This window comes from Mytilus galloprovincialis, chromosome 6 (assembly GCF_965363235.1).
Source record: "Mytilus galloprovincialis chromosome 6, xbMytGall1.hap1.1, whole genome shotgun sequence".
NCBI lineage: Eukaryota > Metazoa > Mollusca > Bivalvia > Mytilida > Mytilidae > Mytilus > Mytilus galloprovincialis.
In genome coordinates, this window is record NC_134843.1 from 94674937 (window position 1) to 94695692 (window position 20756).

Here is a 20756-nt window from a genome sequence, read left to right on the forward strand (position 1 = left end):
CCATGTTAAAACTAAAATAAAGTATAGCTGGCATCAATTATTTCGATTCTGATTAGGACAATTACGGTAATTTCTATGTTCGCTGTGTATAAGTGTACGATCTTCGTGTAGGCTCTTCCATCAACCTCGCTGTCGATTTTTATCCAACTAGTTCAAACCAGTTTAATTTCGCAAAGTTGTAGGTTTCTAAAATTCAAAATTGAAACAGAAATTAACAAATTAATTTATCAGCCTAACTAAAACAATATTTGAGTCACAATATAACAGAAAATTTATATTACAACAGTCTTTTCCTTTGAGGTCAATTTCTGACACGCACATTTTCAAGTCAGTTGTCAATGGCGGTGGACGCACAAGGAGAATCGGGTAGGTCTTTATTTTACTAAATTAATCGTAAATATTTCGCCGGTTAATAGTGTAGCATTGGTAAATATGTTTATATTTGATAGAGGATTCCTTGATAAAGTTGTGCTGACATTTGAGACTTGGAAGGAGGGGCCCTTTGACAGAGATCCATTTATACTTGCGGTGGCTACACCTTGTAAAGTTGATCAAAGGGCACGCCTTTGTGCATCTGACGATGTCAAAGCTGTATTACATGATGATTAAAATTAATACTGGGTGACAATCTTGTTGCATTTGTAAAATGGATTGGAAACCTTGGTGGTATATTGGTAATTACGCCTATTTTTTTTTATAGGAGAATGGGGTTCGATTCCCTGCTAGGGTCAATCCATTTTATCAGAAATATATGAAACAATTTTGTCATTTCAGTACAACAGTAATAATAACCTATACTTGATTTTATATTTTATCATCGGAACATATGTTTCAATGAAATTATTCTATACAATGACATGCCTTTTTAAAAGGAGAGATGAAACGTGTTTTTCAGAGGGAGGGGTTTTGAAGTTAGAACAGCCAACATGAACGATGCGGTATCTAGGTCAAATATGTCAATTACGAATTGTAACACATTGTTGTCATTGTAAAAGTATAAGTAACAAAATGTGTATCATTTTAGTGTTTGAAAGTGGTTTAATTTAAGGAAATACATTAAATGCATATCAATTTGACGAAATTCATTTTTCTGCCGTAGTCAATATACGCATGTGCAAACTAATTTTATTGGATAATAAAGTATGGTTTCTTTACAAAGCTTAAGAAGCACGTCATATTAGAATATTCGTTTTGTCATCACAGACTGTCACTTTTGTGTTTCGATTGTTAAAAGAATTACTGTGTTATTCTGAAGAGACCTATACAGAAGACACTATGAAGGAACTGATGTTGATTGTCTTAGTACTGTTCATTACTATAGGTAATATTTCTGAATAATCTCTTTGATCAACTCATTCGTTTTTATGTATATTCACATCGAAACAATAGTACAACATCACGAAGACGACGCGATCGCTTTAAAAGTATGTGTTCTTTTTTGAATGGTGACGAACACAAAATTTTGTTTGTAGGTTTAATAAAGATTATAGTCAAACATTGGATCAATTCCTTGCTATTCAAACAATTGACCACTCAGTGCAGTCCTTGATCAATCAAATCAAACAAAAACAGAAAAAAATTATGTAAAGTTAAGAGTGGATTGACGGTGGATGGAACATGTTAGGACAATTTTCCTTAAAAAAACAGTTCATTAAATTTAAGGTTTTATCAGGGTTTGTTTTTATAAATATCACTGTATCCTCTAATAAAATAGCTTTTATGAAAGCCTTAACATGAAAAACAAATCCCTCAAACATATTTTGCAATTATACCGGATGGAGAATGCAAGCAAATTACAAATAGAGATGGACAAAGACACATAAGGTTGTCTTGATATGGAATAAAATTCAAACGTTCGACTATACCAACCAACGAACGACTGGAAACAACAGACATATTCCTGACCTGGAACTCTCATTTTCCGAACGATTTGCTGTTCTGTTTAAACCTAGTTTTAAAGCTGACTTAAACCTCCTTCTTGTATGACAGATTCATACTTTACACTAAACATCTTGATATTTGAAATACAGTCAAAATAGATATTTTCCAAGTAATGATACTTCTACATTTATACCTATCTGTACACTTGCTATTCTAACTTAATGATAACGTATAAAAACAGGGATAATATATACACACTCTAAAATAGCAGTGACAGATATAACTTTTCGGTTTGTTTACATGAGATAAACTGTCATATTAATCTTACCTACACAACATATTCTTGACAATACAATCAGCCAAGATGGAGTTTTGGCAATATCTTTGGTGTGAGACAAGCGTAGAAAGGTAAAAAAAATATTAACTATTTTGGTTAGTTTACTTTTAATAGGTGATCGAATACGATATCTTGTGGAATATTTGTCATTGTGGACCGATATGATTCACCGAATTGTTCCAGTAACAATAGACACATATCTATAATTTTTAACTGTTTTATGAGTTTTTGTCGCCCAAAGAAGCAAATAAAGGTCAAACGACATGCTCGATTAATAAAATAGAAAAAAAGCCATTTTTTTATTAAATTTTTATTGTTGCATTTTTTTTTGTGTTAGAAATGGTGTATTCTAGACATAAGTGTGCTTGTGCGGCGTATTTAGATCCAGTTTGCTCCACGACTAATGAGACTCACAGTAATGCAGGTTGCGTACTTTGCGCGTAAGTTTTCTTTACAAAACCTGGAAATGCTCATTCTATAGATATAGGAAGATGTGGCATCAGTGCCAATGAGACAACTCTCCATCCAAGTAACAATTCATAAAAGTAAACCATTAAGGGTCAAGATACGACCTTCAACACGGAGCCTTGGTTCACACCGAACAGTAAGCGATACAGGGCCCCAGAAATTACGAGTGTAAAACCTTTCAAACCGGAAAATCAACGGTCTAATCTATTACTAAATCTAATAAGCTGAATCATTGTAGTAACTCAATATTTCATGCTGTTGATTAAGGACATGCCTATTAATTGGTGTTCCCTGTCGGAGAACGCGGTTTCGGTCATGTGATTTCCACGGCTTCTTTGTTTTGTTACCTTGATTGATATCTGCCCTAATTACAGTTAGAGATTAAATATTGCATGTTAAATTACTGTTTCTAAAAATTTTAAAACGATAATGAACGCTAAATCTTATGCAAGGCATTTCATTGCAAATTCTACTTCACAATAAAATCTATTGTAACCTAAATTAAAATTAAATACTACCCCTCCCACCACAACAATAACAAATATTACCACTCAGATAAGTTTATCCCTAAACCCTCCTTCAAGTATACTTCCAAACAATTTATGCGCCTCTCCCAAATTAGGTTCCTCTGACCTCTGTTAGTCTTGTATATTTTTTTTTATTTGGGTTCACCTAAATGTTTCGGAGTTTAGTGTAACGTCCGTTTTCGCTGAACTAGTACGCACTTGGCTAGCTGAATCATGCCTCCGTATACGGGATTTTCTAGTTGTGGTGAAGACCCATTGGTGGCTTTGTGATGTTAATTGCTCTTTGATCGGGTTTTGTCTCTTTGACACATTCCCCGTTTCCATGTTGATTCCTTCAGTTTTTCACATTGATTTAAACAGTGCTTGGTTAAATGATTACAATTAACCTATGACCATGGAATGCAGCTTGTTCGCCAAAAATAAATATTTTGAGCTTCGACCTTTTTATCAACTGCTGAGATTAACAACAATGATTAATTATATCATGTTCTCAGTATTATTACAATTTAACGTAACAAATATATCATCGGAGTTGTTCGAGAAAGGATTTGTCACAGATCATTAATAAAGGGCAAATATGTAAAACTTTTAGGAATTTTGGTCCTCAATGCTCTTCAACTTCGTAATTTCTTTGGCCTTTTTTAACTTTTTTTGGATTAGAGCGTCACTGATGAGTCTTGTTTAGACGAAACGCGCGTCTGGTGTATATACAAAGTTTAGTCCTGGTATCTATAATGAGTTTAAGAATGTATTTAGAAAACAAAGAATTTGTTTCAAAAGTAAAATCACAAAAATACGAATTACGAGGAAAATTAAAAACGGAAAGTCCGTAATCAAATTGCAAAATTAAAAGCTAAAACTCATCAAAGGAATGGATAACAACTGTCATATTCCTTACTTGGTACAGGCATTTTCTTATGTCGAAAATTGTGGCTTAAGCCTGTTTTTATAACTAGTTAAACCTCTTACTTGTACAAAAACAAATTAATGACCGTTAGGCAAGAAACGAATTATTTCCATGACAGACGTCGAACAGTTCAAAATGGTATGATTTTTATTTCAGTCATCAAGTTTTAGCTTGCCATCATGAATGTCCATGTGTGACGGCATCTGCGAATGCAACAGCGACAGCAGTAAGTTTTGATAACAGTAATGAAAGATATGTTTTAATAATAAATATATGAAACCAAACCATTTGTGTTGAATACGTAACCTAAGTTTTAATCACAGAGGATTATAATAGAATAAAATGAAAAACATCAAACCCACGGAGGGAAAAGTTCTCCGAAAAGCGCAACACTTAAACATATAACTTTGTTCAATATGAACTTATCTCTAAATCTACGTCATTATGGTAATCTGACCGATAAAACAGTTTGACAGAAATATTGAAACTATCTCAAAATATTAATGTTACTCAAATGATGAACTTTCACAAAAGAAAAATAAACGTATAGATATCAATAAATTTCTTAGTTTATATATTAAAACGAAACATTGAATCAATATACCTTAAACAAAATGTTGATGTTCTTTTCAATGAAGGATGCTAATTATTAAAAATTGACCAGCAACGTGTAGGATGCAAACTCACAATCTCAATGTTTAAAGGCTAGTGATACTTTCAGCTGTTCTTCCTCGAATCCTGCCGGAGAATTGTTTTGTGTTGTGAACTCACCCATGTTGATAAGGTCTGTATAATGTTGACATGCAGTTCGTATTGCGTGGTGTGGACATGTGAGAATACCTATGTATGTTAATCAAAGGGGATGTTGCTACTGAGAAATATGAGAATAGAAAAACTTAAATTTTCAAATTTTTTCTAAGATACTAAAGCCGGCTATGTATATTGATTTCAAGATATCTAAACATGAAGCAATCTATAGTATCCTTATTGTCAGGCTCACTAAGATATATAAGATGCACTGGTTGAAATGTGTTGAAATGACGTTTGCAACGTGTGAAGCAGGAACAACTTACCCTCCTACAGCATCTGAAATCATCCTGTATATGTTTGATTTAAAGTTGCTTTTTTTATAAGTTGGGTTGTGTAAAATGTTGTTTGTCTTTTAGCTATTTTTTCCAATGGTATTGTCAGTTGGTGTTTGATTGATGAGTTTGCACATCACTTTGGTATCTGTTGCATCTTTTTTGTTGAGAGATAGAAATTATAAACATACCTTAAATGGGTACCTGATATGAGATATATAAAAAAATTCAAAATGTTCAAGATTTTTAAGGCTTATCAGAATAATATATAGCTATGTGTAAACCAGAAATCTTGAACTATGAGGGGCAAATTTACGGTTACCTCATTTCTAAGATCAGGTATTACAATTGTTATTGTACATAAAAAGTTTCTGTTCAACTATTCATATTTGTTCTTACAGACAATAGAAAAAAATGGTCAAAAAGTCCAAGTATAGGTGCTTACAAAATATTCTTAAAAGGGGTATTCGAATAATTTGGGTAGCAGTGGACTAGTATATTTGACATTTCAAGCATGTCTGTAAAATTTACATATATTATGATCTTAACAAGATATGATAATTGCTTCCATTTACCATCATGTTTTAGTTTCCGCCATTTTCGTTTGTTGACAGAGACAAACTAGAGGGGGTGGCACCTTCAATAAGTGTAAAAGACAGAAAAACATAAGGTTGCTATTTACTCCGGACTAAAGTAGTCAAACAAGCGGATAAAAGCATACTTTCTAAAAGATAACTTTAGTTTTAATGACTTATCCAAGAATATTCTAGACTTGTTGAATTTACCTCCATCAGAAGGGGATGATACTTGTCTGACTAGTGTTAAGAGAAAGCCATATATATTGCACGTAAAAGAAAACCATGTAGATTATTAAAGAAAAAACAGGCTTATGCCAATACAAGGACGCAAACGCACAATGAAAGTGCAATGGAATTAATATGAGTTTCAATAACTTGTTTCCCAATCCACTCTAAATAAATATGTTTAAACTAAACCAGACATGTGATTTTAGGATACAAGAAAAGGAAAATAAATTCTCTACCGAGTTGAGACAAATCTTATCGGTTATTCAAATTGTTCGGTTGCAATTAAAACTTGTGCAATGTCAATTTCAACCCACATTGTTAAGGTCCTTATAATGTTAACTTGCAGTTCGTGTTGTGTGGCCTGAATTAAGATATGAAAATATCATAAGCTGGTCAAAGGGTGTGTTTCTACTGAGATATATGAAGTTGTTAATAAAGAAAATGTAATTTTCACATTTAGTGTCAGATTTTAGTCTGAAGCAGGCCGTATGCGTCAATTTCAAGATATCTAAATATAAAGCAAACTTGAGACAAGATAAATGAGAATGGTCGACACATTCAATAAGTGTGATGGACATACAGACATAAGTTTGCTATTTACTCTTGGCTATAGTCAATCAGGGCATAAAACGCACTTTCTATAAGATAACCTTAATATTTCAAACTTAACCAAGACATTCTAGACAAGGCTCTGTGTCAAGACCGTACTTTGAACAATAATGATTTACTATTACAAATTGTGAGTTGGATGAGAGTTGTCTCATTGGCACTTGTACCACATCGTCTTACATATATATTGATTAATTTATCTGCAAGTCTAATCAGGATACCTGTATCACATTGAACTAATATGCTTTCCCAAGTTTATACTTAGCTTCGAATCCTTATAAAGTATTTAGTGAAAAGGGCCATGGAATAAGGTATATTATAAGGATAGATGATTTACAAGAAAAGATAACAACCTTTATGCAACAATGTTTGTAACAGTCATTTTAATTGGATAAAATCCCAAATTTCATCACATCAATTCCGAATAAATGCTTTAGAAGTGAACCTGCAAGCACAGAGGACATATGACAGATTCTAAATTTATGATTTGACATTGTTTTCTGTCAGTTTTAATAAAATGGAGATAACCGTATCATATTATGAGATAGGACAATATACCTAATGCGCCATGAAATGATGAACTCAAAAGTAACGTGTAGGATTTTCTAATCCCAGGAATGGATTAAAAACCTTAGCCGTATTTGGCACAACTTTTTGGAATTTTGGATCCTAAATGCTCTCAACTTTGTACTTGTTTTGCTTTATAAATATTTTGATATGAGCGTCACTGATGAGTCTTATGTAGACGAAACGCGCGTCTGGCGTGCAAAATTATAATCCTGGTACTTTGATAACTAATTACCAAAACATCTCTGTGTAGTGATATTTGACACTTTTCTTTGATAAACAAGTGACTGAGCTTAACCAGAATAAATGTGTAAAATCTAAGGAGCTATTGAATGTGTTCAAAGTATTAAATTTTCAAAGAACTTATTGTGTTAAAAATGGGATTTGTTACCACGAGGAGCCGCATCACAAAAGGATACTCGGGGTTTGCTAATTTACGGAAAATTCGATCACCAGCTGGTCGCTTATGAGCCTCATCATTCTTTGGTGTGAAAGTTTGGTCAGTCCATTACTGTTTGGAACACAAATACTCAATAGATGGCTGTATAGATAATCATTCAAGTAGTTAAAATATTCATGCAGTTATTACAAACAGAAAACAGAAAATATTTTTGAGCACACCAATAAGCTGTCATGTCTATTTTCTACCCTTGGTCGTCCCCAAGGGTATCACCGGCCCAGAAGTCAGCACTTCTGCGTTGGAAAATACTAAGGATTTTTTTTATCCCAGGCATAGATTATTTTAGCCGTATTTGGCACAACTTTTTGGAATTTTGGGTCCTCAATGCTCTTCAACCAATTTTTTATTTGTTTGGCTTTGTAACTATTTTGATTTTAGTGTCACTCATGAGTATAGAGTAGACAAAACGCGCGTCTAATGTATTAAATTATAATCCTGGTACCTCTGATAACAAATTGCTGTCTGTAGATTGTTACCTTTTGATGATGCATTTAAAAAATTCCGTGTGTAGTACTGTCTAGTTAAAGAAGGGCTTATATTTATATCAACATTGTGTTTCCTGATATCTTCGAAAGGTAATACTCTACAGGAAGACACATTTAACCTACATATTTTTAGAACTAAAGCAGATCAGTCTTATATATTCAACATAAAGGCTCAAAGTTCAAATTTTTCGTAGTTAGAAACAGGGAGAAATATGTCTTTTCACTATACCTTCTTCTAGTGTCCTTTATTCTTAATTGTTTTTATAGATATTTGAACAGCAGATTTTAAACCTTTCATTGACTATTGTATTACGAAAATAAGAACATTTAGTAGTTAGTAAAGAATATTTGTTTGTTGCATGACTATCCAACTCAGGGCCATTCTTATTTTAATCAAAGAAGAAGTGTAAATAGGGATGTTGGTAAGTCTATTTGATGTCATGAACACTACTCAATGATGATGGAAGTTTTTAACGACCTTGACCGGCTATACATCCCTTCCACGGTCAGGCAACTACTCAAAGTATGTCAATTGAAGGCGGACTATGGTAATCTCTTTCCTTCCTAACACATTCATTTTTAATTCAAAAAACGGCCATGTCTTTATACAATATCATGGATGAATTGGTGATCAAAAGAATAAACATAGACATTTTCTGTGGAATTTTGTTTGAACTAATTGGCACAGCATTGACATATGTTTAATAAAGAGATAAACTTACTTGTTGCTTCTCAATTTGCCTGAGAATAGGCCCCTGTAAAAAAAAGATAACAAAAAATAAAAACTATTATTGAAAATATCCCCTTATTTTCAGAATTGCTATAATTGGAATGTTTTTCAAGAAAAAATATTATACAAAACATTTTCTTTGGCTTATCCCCTTGTCTTCTAAAGATATTATGTATCCCATACAAGAACTTCGGGGATGCCAAGTTGTCTAGGAAATTTTGATTTAGCCTCAAAAGTATGGAGTGGTATTCAAACAAATAGATTATAGGACATTTTTTTCTATTGTTTTTAACAATTGTACATGTTGTATAATCGATGTGATTTGTTTAGAAAATATACATGTTTGAAAAGCCTAGATTTTATTCCAATATAACAACATTGGACAGATTTTAAAACATACAGTCTAAAGATCATGTATCTTATTATCGAAGATAGTTACTTTTGCATAAATTTGAATGAAAGGGAAGAAAATACTCAAATGGTTTAAAATTGCCCTTTATTTTCTGTAAAACATCATGTCACTTGTACTAAGCAAGCAGTTTGCCAACAGTTTTATTCATTTATATATTTAAAAATGTTGATCTTTAATAAAAAGTGGTGTTAGAGGAAATACTTTTGTAGTCTCTGAAAAATCATTAATAACTTGTATAGAGTCAAAGTAACTCATGTAGATTGACATATGGTATACACATTTGTCTATATTGATGAATAATGCATATTGATATCAATATGTATGTTGTTTTGTTGGTTGAAATGGTGTATGTCTCATATCTCAAACTGATTTATATTGCAATGCATACTCTGAAGTTACAGGTGATGCAAATGCAACAACTCTTATTACTGTAAATTCAGAAATTATTGCGAAGTTTAATTATTGCTAAAATTGAGACAAGGTTATAATCACAATAATTTAAACTCGCATTTTGAAATATTTTATATGAATTCAACAGGAGTTTCCTCAATTACGCATAAATTAAAACTGCATTTTTTGTCTAAAATGATAAAATCACAATCGCTATTTAACCTTTGTTAATTTCTTTGACAACAGCACGTGCACTCTTAGTTTCTAGTGATTGTTTTACATCACTCAATCTACTATGCTAAGAAAGTTATACTCTAATTAAGTGCAGATACATTATAAATATCCCATGATTTCTAATTTTTACACTTTTGTTTTTGCTAACTTAAAGTCTGTATGAAAAAAAAAAGTTGTTCAGAAAATAAACGTATGAAATATTTTGACTTTGCAGCCATAATTTTCATGTTCTTAATTATTTTCACATTTTGATATGCAAAAGCTAATCAAAACGTCTCTGCTGACATGATACCTATTTAAAAGTAAGAACAGAAACGTTCTAGAGATGATCTCAATGATATCTAGTTATGTTCAACAATTTCAACAAATACTGTATGCACGATTCAAAGGCAAATCGTTGCGAAGAGCTTATAATTTCATTCTGTTATTCATTCTAGTTATCATTATCATTCTCTTTATTATTTTAGATGTCGTTATTTCTATTTGTCTATATACGTCTCTTGTGGTTATCAAATATATTGAAGATTAAAATTCCCTTATCTTTCCAGTTTTAATTATGACGTAATGCCATACTGTCGATCAAGTAAACCTGGCAATAGGAAAATTCCAAACACTTTACATCCCAGTGTTTTTCTTTTATAATCTGTTTGTTATGTACCAAATGAAAACACCTTTGACTATTGTCAAAACAATTTTCATTGTCAATTAATTTTGTCTTTTTTAAATATTTAATAAAACAATTTCCTCATACGTATATATAAATGAGAGGATGTGTTATTGTTATATAATAAATATCAAGAACATTTCAAGGTAAGTCGACACGTAACATTTAAAGTGAATATAACTTATGTAGAAAAATTCATACAAAAGCAATAATATCCGAAATGTATTTTAATATTCATTTTATTATACGAGCGTCGATTTCGTTCTTTCGTTATATTTGTTTCTAAAATCAATATTTGACCCGATTTTCTAGATCACGATACGTTTTTATTTTTTGAAAATACCAGTTCGGATTGTATATTTCGCATGTCCGACTGAGATGAAATTATTTGATTTAGAGCTTTATTTTTGCGCAAGTGTGTTCCTTCCATTCCAATTTTATCAAATTGTGTGTGCTCTTTTTTTTTAGGATGGTAGTTGTGTTTAAAATGGAAATTGATTGTTTAAAAATAAAGCGTGATATTGATTAGCGAATTGTGATGATTAGCGAGATCTTAATCAAAAGCACGAGGAAAAAGAATAATGAAATTGGATTTTTATTGATTGATTGCTATTTATATAGAGTCAAAATTGGAAAATTTAATGCATATTAAGCATAATAACAAATTGAAAATAGATCCACTAATTACGTTCTCTTGTTAACCAATTTTGACATGAAGAGGACCTTTAAATATTTATATGATATGTTCAATTACTGAACGATAAATCGTTCAGTAATTGTGAGTTTTTCATTTAGTTTTCAAACATATATTCTACCGCAAATATTGTTAAGACAACCATCTTGAAGCCAATCAATATCTGTTCAGTTTATATTCAGACTATTTAGTAGTTGGTATGAATTTGAACCATATGTACACATTGTCATCATGCTCCATTTGCTACCAAGGATCCGTCCACGCAGTAAAGTTATAAAGTTCATTTTTTTACTCTTATAATTGGCCATCAAATCAGCAGCTAATTTAGATACTGAAAGCTGTAATACACCTGCCCACTATTCATTTAAATGCCTGCCCCTTAGCAACATGAACGTGTCACTCTAGCATCCCATGTCAAGCTTTTCAGGAAAATGGCTTTTAACATGAACTTTACATAATAACAAAGCAAATAATTTGTTGTAGCAAATGTAAAATGGGGAAAAAAATTGTTCAGATAAAAAAAAACTACTCATTTTAGATGTGATATAGATATATGAAATCGAAAGAAGTTTCCATTTATTCTGGAAAAAAAGAAACAATTACAGTATTATTGATTTGTAGGTTCTGAATTATTCGAAAGAACATGTAGTTTAACAACAAGATATAGAATGATACGTTACATACATGTTAAATTATGATGATAAATTGCAGGTTGATTTCGGCATGTTTGATGAATGAGATAAGTGCGTTTTCTATATATCATAATGCTAATGATTCGTTTTAAAACGTGTACCATTGCGCTAAAACAGTTCACTTTAATACCATTTGACAGGTTTTCTTTTTTTATATTCAAAAATAACTTAAGAATGATTTAAACTCCAATACTTAGTACAGTTAGTCTTCTCTGTTTTTAAATTTTGGTTCATTTATATGTTTTGGGGTTAAGCATGACATCCATTTTCACTTAACTTGTACAGTTTTGTTTAAGGGCCAACTGAAGGCCATCGGATGCGGGATTTTCTGACTGCGTTGAAGACCCATTGGTGGCCTTCACCTGTTATCTGCATTTTGGTAGGGTTGTTGTCCTCTTGACATATTCCCCATTTCCATCCAATATTTAATCATTTATGTATTAGTATTATTATTATTGTGTTAGTATTAGCATTGTTATTATTAATGTATCATAATAATTAGGTCTTTCCACTTTTCCGTGGAAAGACCTATTGGTTTTCTTCTGATTATTATTATTTTTTTTTTTTCTTCCGCCAACTTTTTGTTCCTCCGCAATTTTTTTGTTTCGCAAGATGTCGCTTAGACATATGGTATATGATATGGAACAGTTATTACGCTTTTGTAACTGACACCGTGTAACCAAAATCTTTCCCATATAAGAGTTATCTCCCCGAACACTGTTTTTCTTGTTATCGCGTAATCTTCACAACCGTATAAGAAACCGACAAATTTATTTTTGCAAATTGCTCATTACATCTTCAGGATGTGCTGTTTTATTTTGACCGAAGCCGTATAGAGATTCCATATGAGAGTTATTTCCCCTTTTGTATTTGAAATTTTGAAATGTATTTTAAACTGGAAAACCATAAGTGATAGAGACCTAGGGTCTTTTGATTTGATATCCTTGGTCCAAAAAAAATGAAAATTAGGTCAAGGTCAAAGGTCAAGGTCATATTCTAAATTTTGATTTTGGCTTATTTTCACTCATTTTCATTAACCTTATCAGATATCGACAAATTATTTTTACTAAATTGTTAGTTGCGACATGTTGTAACATAATAATTTTGGTTGAAAGGGTGCGTAGACAATAAATGGGAGTTTTAGCCCCTACCACATCTAAAATTATGCGTAAAGTGATATTACTTATTAACCATACATATTAGAGACCTAGGGTCTTTTGATTTGAGATCCTCAGTTTGTGACCTTGAAATTGAGGTCAAGGTCATAGGTAAATTTGGCGTTTTAGATGATGACCTTTGGTTAAAATTCATATCTATACATCATAAAGCCATAGGAACTGACATTTTAGACTGATTTTTAATATTTTAATATCAAAATAGATATTTACTGGTGGAAAGACCTTCAATTGTTCTCTGAACAATTGGTTTTTAATTATTATTATTATTATAATTATTATTATTATTATTATTATTATTATTATTATTATATTTTTATTATTAATACATGTATTATTGTTTTTTGTATTTATTTAAAGGAACTAATTGTTTTATTGTATCGAACTATAAGAAAGACACTATGACGAAACTGATATTGATTGTCTTAATACTGTTCAAAACTACAGGTAATATTTCTGGATATTCATTCGTTTTAATATATATCTACAACGAATTGCTATTACTACAGCACTATGTTGCACGTGATTTATTTACAAGTAAGCGTTCGTTATATTGGACGGTTACCAAACAAACTCACATCATACAGTTCTTTGCCAATACAAGCATTCATCAAAAACACAAAATTTATATGTAGAGCATGTAAATAAAATATGGGTGAATCGTGTGCGTGCAATTTCCTTGACAAATTTGATTAATAAATTTCATGTTTTATCAGGAGAGCTTTTGTAAAAGCCTTATTCTAAAGACAAATCCTTCGAACATATTTTGCGATTATATCGTATGCAGGCAAATTACAAAAATAGATGGACAAAGACACATCAGGTTAATTTGGTTCGGGTATAATCGCTAGACTACATGAACCAACCATCAACTATAAATGAACAGTCGTATTCCTTACTTGACATACTCATTTTACCAACAAAATGGTTGGTTAAACCTGGATTTAAAGCTGGCAAAACTGTTCTTCTTGTGTGACAGATGCATACTTCACAACAAATCCCCATATTTGAAATAATAGTTAAATAAGATTTGATTAAAGAATAATAATTCCATATTTCTTGTACCTTACTAATCTAACTTAATGATAACGTATAATAAGAGAAATGTAATACACCCTATAGAAATAAGAAAAGGTCTTACTTTTTGGACTGTTTGGAAGAGATAAAGTGTCATATTAACCTTTCCTACTAAATATATTTTCGACAATGCAACAAGATAGAATTTTGAGAAAATCTATGGTAACCGTGATATTCACCATTTCACCGAACGTGAAATCTAGAATCACCGAATGGTCCAGTAACAATAGAAAAAAAAACATAAATTGATATAAGTGTTTGGGGAGTTTTTGTCGCCCAAAGGATACAAATGTAGCTTAACGCAAAATACTCAATTACAGAAATAAAATATTTGTAATTTATTTTTTATTTTTATCGTTGCATTGTTTTATTTTAGATATTGTGTATTCTGAACATACTAGTAGCTGTCACTGTGCTGCATATGTTGATCCAGTTTGCTCCACAACTAATGTGACTCATAATAACGAAGGTTGCTTGATGTGCACGTAAGTTTCTTAACAAAACAGAAAAAATACTAATCCTAAACATTTATTATTAGATAAGAATTTACACGAACCCCGCGGTTAGAGTAACATATATTTTAATGCATGCTAGTGATAATTGAATGCTACATGATTGTGCGTTATTATTGAATATAGTACTATGCTGGTGATAATTGAACATTGAATAAAGAAATTTCTCACAAAAGTAATATACAAATATATCTAAATCTAGACATCAATGCTGAATGGAACGTTTGATCGATCTAGTTAAGAACATTATACATTGATTTCACGAAACTTCATAGAAAAATTAGCACAGCTTTAGCCGCAAACAAGGGAGTTCATATGAGAATTATATATTGTCTATTTATACAGAATTGCAACCTATAAGCTGAATCACTTTAATAATTGTAACTGAATATAACATGCTTCTGATTAGGAACATGCATAATAATAGGCGTTCCCTGTGGGAGACCCTAGTCTAGATCCTGTGATGCCTAAGCTTTTTTTGTAACCTTGATTTGTCTCTATCTTCATTACATTTATGCAATTTGAAAATGTCATGGTTAATTACTGTTGCTGAAAATTAAAAACTAACGCTACATCAAACGCAAGTCATTTCATAGCAAATTTTACTCAGCAATAAAATCTATTTTAACACGAGTTAAAAATAAATACCTCCCACCCCCACCACAACAATATTACCATTAATATTAGTTCATTCATAAGTTCTCCTTCCGTCATCATTCAAAACGTTTTCAGAGAAATCTGCTTACTATTCGAACGCTAATTTTCGCGACTGGCTGTTTTCTTGCAAACAATTTTAAGATTGACAAATATGTTTGGATGGTCACATTGATAATGAAATAAGAAAAATTACTAGTAAATATTTTATTGTTTATCTGTTTTTTATTGGTAAAAAAACAAGCAATGTTTTATGCTATGTTTGTGCATTCAAAACTCTATCTGATTGTAAATACAACTTATAAAACATAAGGTTCTATATACATCGCAGAGTTCGTTTTAAGCTAGTTCATTAAAATTGAGAAGGAAATAGGGAATGTGTCAAAGAGACAAAAACCCGACAAAGAGTAAACACAGCCGAAGTCCACAAATAGGTCTTCAACACATCAAGAATGTCTCGCAGCCTGAAGCGGACACCAGCTGACCCTACACAAAAATGTATATTTGGTCAGTGAAAATGCCGTGATACTTTATAACTTCTAAAACATATTAATGAACTAGATTTTTTTTTAAATGCAGATAAGACTTACATTGTCTCTTTCTTTATAGTTGTTACATGTTTCGTATCATACAACAATTCATAAACCTATTGAACGTACTGCGGTAGTCACTAATCTTTTAAAGAAATAATTGCTGAGGTTAATAGCCGTGCATAATTATATCATTTTCTCAGAATGATTATAATTTAACGTAAAAATAAATTTGAATCGGAATCGTTTGAGAAAGGATTTGTAGCAGATCATTATCTAAAGACAACCATGTATGTAATAAAAATCAACAGTATTTTTTCAAAACATATTCGACGACCGTTTGGGAAGAAAGATTTCCATGACAGAAGTGGAACAGTTCAAAATGTTATATTTTATATTTCAGTCATGAAGTTTTAGATTGCCGTCGTGCATGTCCATGTGTGGGTGGACCACCAACAACAGTAAGTTTAAATAATTATAGTGAAATATGTATTAAATAAAAGATAACGGTGTTGAATGATTCTTAATATCGAGGAATTATAACAGAACACAATAGAAAGCAATGAACCCACACGGAGGGTAGAGTTCTCCGAAAAGCACAGCACTTAAGCCAATATCAATGTCACCAAAAACAGATAGTGGCAAATCTACATTGAGTTCATTTGTAAAAGGAAATGGGGAAGGTGTCAAAAGACAACAACCCGACCAAAGAGTAAAAAAAGCAGCCGACGTCCAACAATGGGTCTTCAACACGATAAGAAAATCGAGCAGCCGCGGCGTACTTATGCTGGCCCTAAACAAAAATTTGTATTTGTTTAGTGAAAATACCTTCACAATTAACTTCTAAAACATATAAAGGAACTACAATTAACAAAAATACATGTAAGACTAACATTGTCTCTCTCTCTTTAAAGTTGTTACATGTTTGACATCACACAACAATTCATACAGCTATTGAACGTACTGCAGTAGTCACTAATCTCATAAAAAAAGAATCAACTGCTGAGGTTTATAGCAGTGCACAACTACATTATTTTCTCAGTATTATTAGTTGAAATGAAATTGTTGGAGAAAGGATGTGTAGCAGGTCATTAACTAAAGTCAACAATGTTAGTAATAAAAATCAATAGCATTTGGGAAGAGAAGATTTCCATGACAGACGTGGAACAGTTATTAATGTTATCTTTGTTATTTCAGACACCAAGTTTTACCTTACCATCGTTGTGAATGTCCATATGTGAGAGCATCGACAGCAACATCAGTAAGTATAAAAAAAATTGTAGTAAAAGATATTTTTAAATCAAAGATAACAGGTGTTAAATAGGTAACCTACATTCTGAATAACAGGGGATTATAATAAAACACAATTGAAAAACAAATAACCAACAGAACGAATATTTCTCCGAATAGCGCAGCACTTAAATCGATATGAATTTCACTCAAAACAGACAGTGACAAATCAACATTGAGTTCATTTTTAAAAAGAAAACGTATAAAATATCTTTGGCACAATTTAAAATATAATTATCAAGCAATTGTATAATGTATTAATCGTAGTATTCTCCAGATTCATGATTTGGTTTAATCTGTCAGATTTCAAAATTACATATATATTTGCCTTTTGTTTAATTCCATCAAAATATAACTCAAATTAAAACCGGAAGTGATACATCTACGTAATTGTGGTAATCTGACAGATAAAACCGTTTGACAACTCAAATGATGAACTTTAACAAAAAGGAAATTTTGCGTTTCTCAAAGTTATTGATCATATCTGCAAAAATCGAAAATGAATCTGAAAACGAAAAATTGACACAATATGCCTCAAACTAAAATGTTGATGTTCCTCTCAATGGTACACCTGAAACATGCAGGATGCGAACTTACAACCTCAGTGTTAACAGGCTAGTGATACAGTAGTTCGACTACTCAAACTAACCGGCAACCAAGACCCCAACGTCAATTTACCATTAACTACAGACAACCTAATAGACAATGGTGTTCCCTATTTAAATAATGTGAGGTTTTATGTAAGAAAAAGGTAACATCACAATAATACTGACCTCGGAGGAAAATTCATATGTAGGAAATGGTGGATTGAACCTGGTTTTATAGCTAGCTAAACCTCTCGCTGGTATGACAGTCGCAAAAAAATCCATTCTTCTGACAATGGTGCGTGAACAAAACAAACAGACAGTATAGGTAAAAATGTCAAAAATAGATGTACAGCAGTCAAAATTGTGTAATAATCTTAATCACTATAAATAAAAACCTTTTTTTCAGATGCAAAAAGGCTTCAACCCTTGTTTTAGAGAGGTGTTAATATTATCGATTTCATTTTCACTTTAAGCAGCAATTATTCATTCATTCAACAGACACTTAAATATTACTTGTTCAATGTTATTTCCTCTAGACTAATCTATTTTACATTATTTATTTCAGCATGGCTAAGTGAGATGGAATAACATATTTGAAATATATTACAAAAGCAAAGAATAAAAGATTTTAACATTATTAGTGTTGAATATTATTGTGAAAAACTTATCATTAACGAACAACATTGTAAGGTACATCATTCCATAAGAAAACCTATACAAGATACTGAATATTGAGCATATTACAAAAGAACAGAAACATGAACTGACATTGCCACATTTTGTCTCAGATACTAGTCTGAAGCCAGACATATGTGTTCATTTTAACATAACATAATGCAAACCTCCTATTATCCATAGTATCTTTGATGTCAATTTCACCGAGATATATGATTTGTCCTTGTTGTAATGTGTTGAAATCACGGGTGTCACATGTGCAGCAGAAACTGTTCAACCTCTCCAGAGCACATACAATCTCCCCCGAATTACGTTTTCTGTTAATTTTGTGTTTCGTTTAATATTGTTTATTTTTTCGCTGTTTTTTTCACTGGTATTTAAAACAGTTTGAATTTGATTGATGAGTTTGAATATCATTTGGGTATCTGTAAATATACCTAAACTTTTGTACTATTTTCAGCCAAATTTTCTTTGTTGCCAGAGACAAACTAAAGGTGGAATCGGCACCTTCAGTAAGGGTAAAGAATAGACTAAACGTTTTTATTTAATCCTGACTCTAGTGAATCAGGGGATAAAACACACTTTCTAAAAGATAATAGATAAAGGAAGATGTGGTGTGAGTGCCAATGAGACAACTCTCCATCCCAATAACATTGTAAGGTACATCATTCCATAAGAAAACCTATACAAGATACTGAATATTGAGCATATTACAAAAGAACAGAAACATGAACTGACATTGCCACATTTTATCTCAGATACTAGTCTGAAGCAAGCCATATATATTAATTTTAAGATAACATGATGCAAACCTTCTATTATCCATAGTATCTTTGATGTCAATTTAGACTTAATGTGTTCACTTGTTGTTATATGTCTTTTGATTGAGTTAATTAAGCCATTTCAATTGATAGTTTATAGTGTCTTTCTATGATGTGATGTTTATACACTATTGTTTCGGGTAAAGGCTGGTACCTATTAAAACGTTTAAAACCCGCTGCATTTGTTTGAACCTGTCCTAAGTCAAAAATCTGATGTTCAGTATTTGTCGTTTTTTTATGTGATTCATAAGTGTTTTTTGTTTTATATATTGATTAGACCATTGGTTTTCCTGTTTGAATAGTTTTACACTAGTCATTTTTGTGGCCCTTTATTGTTACTGTTAGGTGTGAGCCAAGGCTCTATGTTGAAGACCATTCTTTGACCTATAATCTTTGATTTTTCACAAATTGTGACTTAGATGGAAAGTTGTCTCATTGGCACTCATACCACATCTTCTTATATCTAACTGCAAGTTCTATCATCATACCTCTGTCGTTAGTAACAGTAATTTTAATTGAATAACATGCCTAATTTGATGGCATAATTAATAATTGATGCTTTTGAAATGTACCTGCAAGCACAGACGACATATGACAAATTTTGAATGTATGATTTGACATTGTCTTCTGTCAGTTTCAATAAAATGGTGATAACTATATTGTATTTTGAGATGAAGGTTTCAAACAAAACAAAAGTAGTTACTTTGAATATACATTTTTTTTTGCTACTGAATGAAAAGAATATTTATTGGTGCCAAATAAATCTGGCATTAAACTTTGAAGTGTATATCTGTATATGGTATAATAAATGTTTGTAATTGCAGAAATGATACTAGCAGGCGCGTAGCTGCCTTTACGCAAAAAATCATTTGCTTGCACATGTTTTTCACACAAAAAAAAAAAAACATCCTGAAATTGAATTTTGGATAGTCTTTAGTCTTTCCAGATTATCATGTCTGGCGGTGTCTGTACTTGCAACTACAATCACGACACAAAGTTTAACCCCGGTAGAAATCAAAATAAAAATGAAGAAGCTAGATTTTTATTTTAGCAAGAAGGCAGCGGATAACGAAAGCCAAAACGTTTTATCTAATTCGCCCAGCAAAGATGTAAATGAGCCATGTGAGAAACACCACGGGTGTCTTGCAAGAAGCAGGACCTGCTTACCTTCGGAGCACCGGAGGTCGCCACATTTTTTCGGGGTCCGTGTTTTTCATTTGTAGTTAGTTTTCAATGTTGAAAGTTTTTGCTTGTCATTTTGTGTCTTATCTGTTCCCGGGTTTCCAAATTACGAAACTCACTAGGATGTTACTATCGTTTCTTGAAATATGGTATAGTAAGAAACAGATAGGGTATTTATCATTTTCATCATAAAATGGTTCAAAAAAAATTTTCGCCTCGATCCGCTCGCCAATATATGCTTGCACTTTATTTCAACTCAGCTACGCCCCTGACTAGGAAAACACTGTCTAGGATGGATGAGAAATTGA

The 20756-nt window shown here is 31.8% G+C and overlaps 1 protein-coding gene across 4 annotated transcripts; it reads left to right on the plus strand.

The window, feature by feature from the left end:
• The first annotated feature begins 1189 nt into the window (after positions 1 to 1189).
• On the plus strand, positions 1190 to 18407 carry LOC143080772 (uncharacterized). Of its 4 annotated transcripts, XM_076256797.1 has the most exons (9): positions 1190 to 1321; positions 2556 to 2658; positions 4277 to 4346; positions 4842 to 4904; positions 13481 to 13567; positions 14574 to 14682; positions 16297 to 16354; positions 17091 to 17154; positions 18336 to 18407. In XM_076256797.1, the coding sequence occupies exons 5-8, from the start codon at positions 13522 to 13524 to the stop codon at positions 17118 to 17120; spliced, it is 243 nt and encodes an 80-aa protein (XP_076112912.1). In that variant the 5' UTR covers positions 1190 to 1321; positions 2556 to 2658; positions 4277 to 4346; positions 4842 to 4904; positions 13481 to 13521; the 3' UTR covers positions 17121 to 17154; positions 18336 to 18407. The 4 variants fall into 4 exon arrangements, with proteins under 4 accessions (XP_076112912.1, XP_076112910.1, XP_076112911.1 ...); XM_076256795.1 differs by lacking the exon at positions 4842 to 4904; XM_076256796.1 differs by lacking the exons at positions 2556 to 2658; positions 4842 to 4904.
• Positions 18408 to 20756: the final 2349 nt, after the last annotated feature.

Excerpts from the sequence above, each read along its gene's own strand:
- LOC143080772 (XM_076256795.1), top strand. The coding sequence starts at position 4,304 with ATGTCCATGTGTGACGGCATCTGCGAATGCAACAGCGACAGCA. Across the intron at positions 4,347-13,480 it reads CGAATGCAACAGCGACAGCA|GAACTAATTGTTTTATTGTA; the intron begins GTAAGTTTTGAT and ends ATTTATTTAAAG. Across the intron at positions 14,683-16,296 it reads GAAGGTTGCTTGATGTGCAC|TCATGAAGTTTTAGATTGCC; the intron begins GTAAGTTTCTTA and ends TTTATATTTCAG.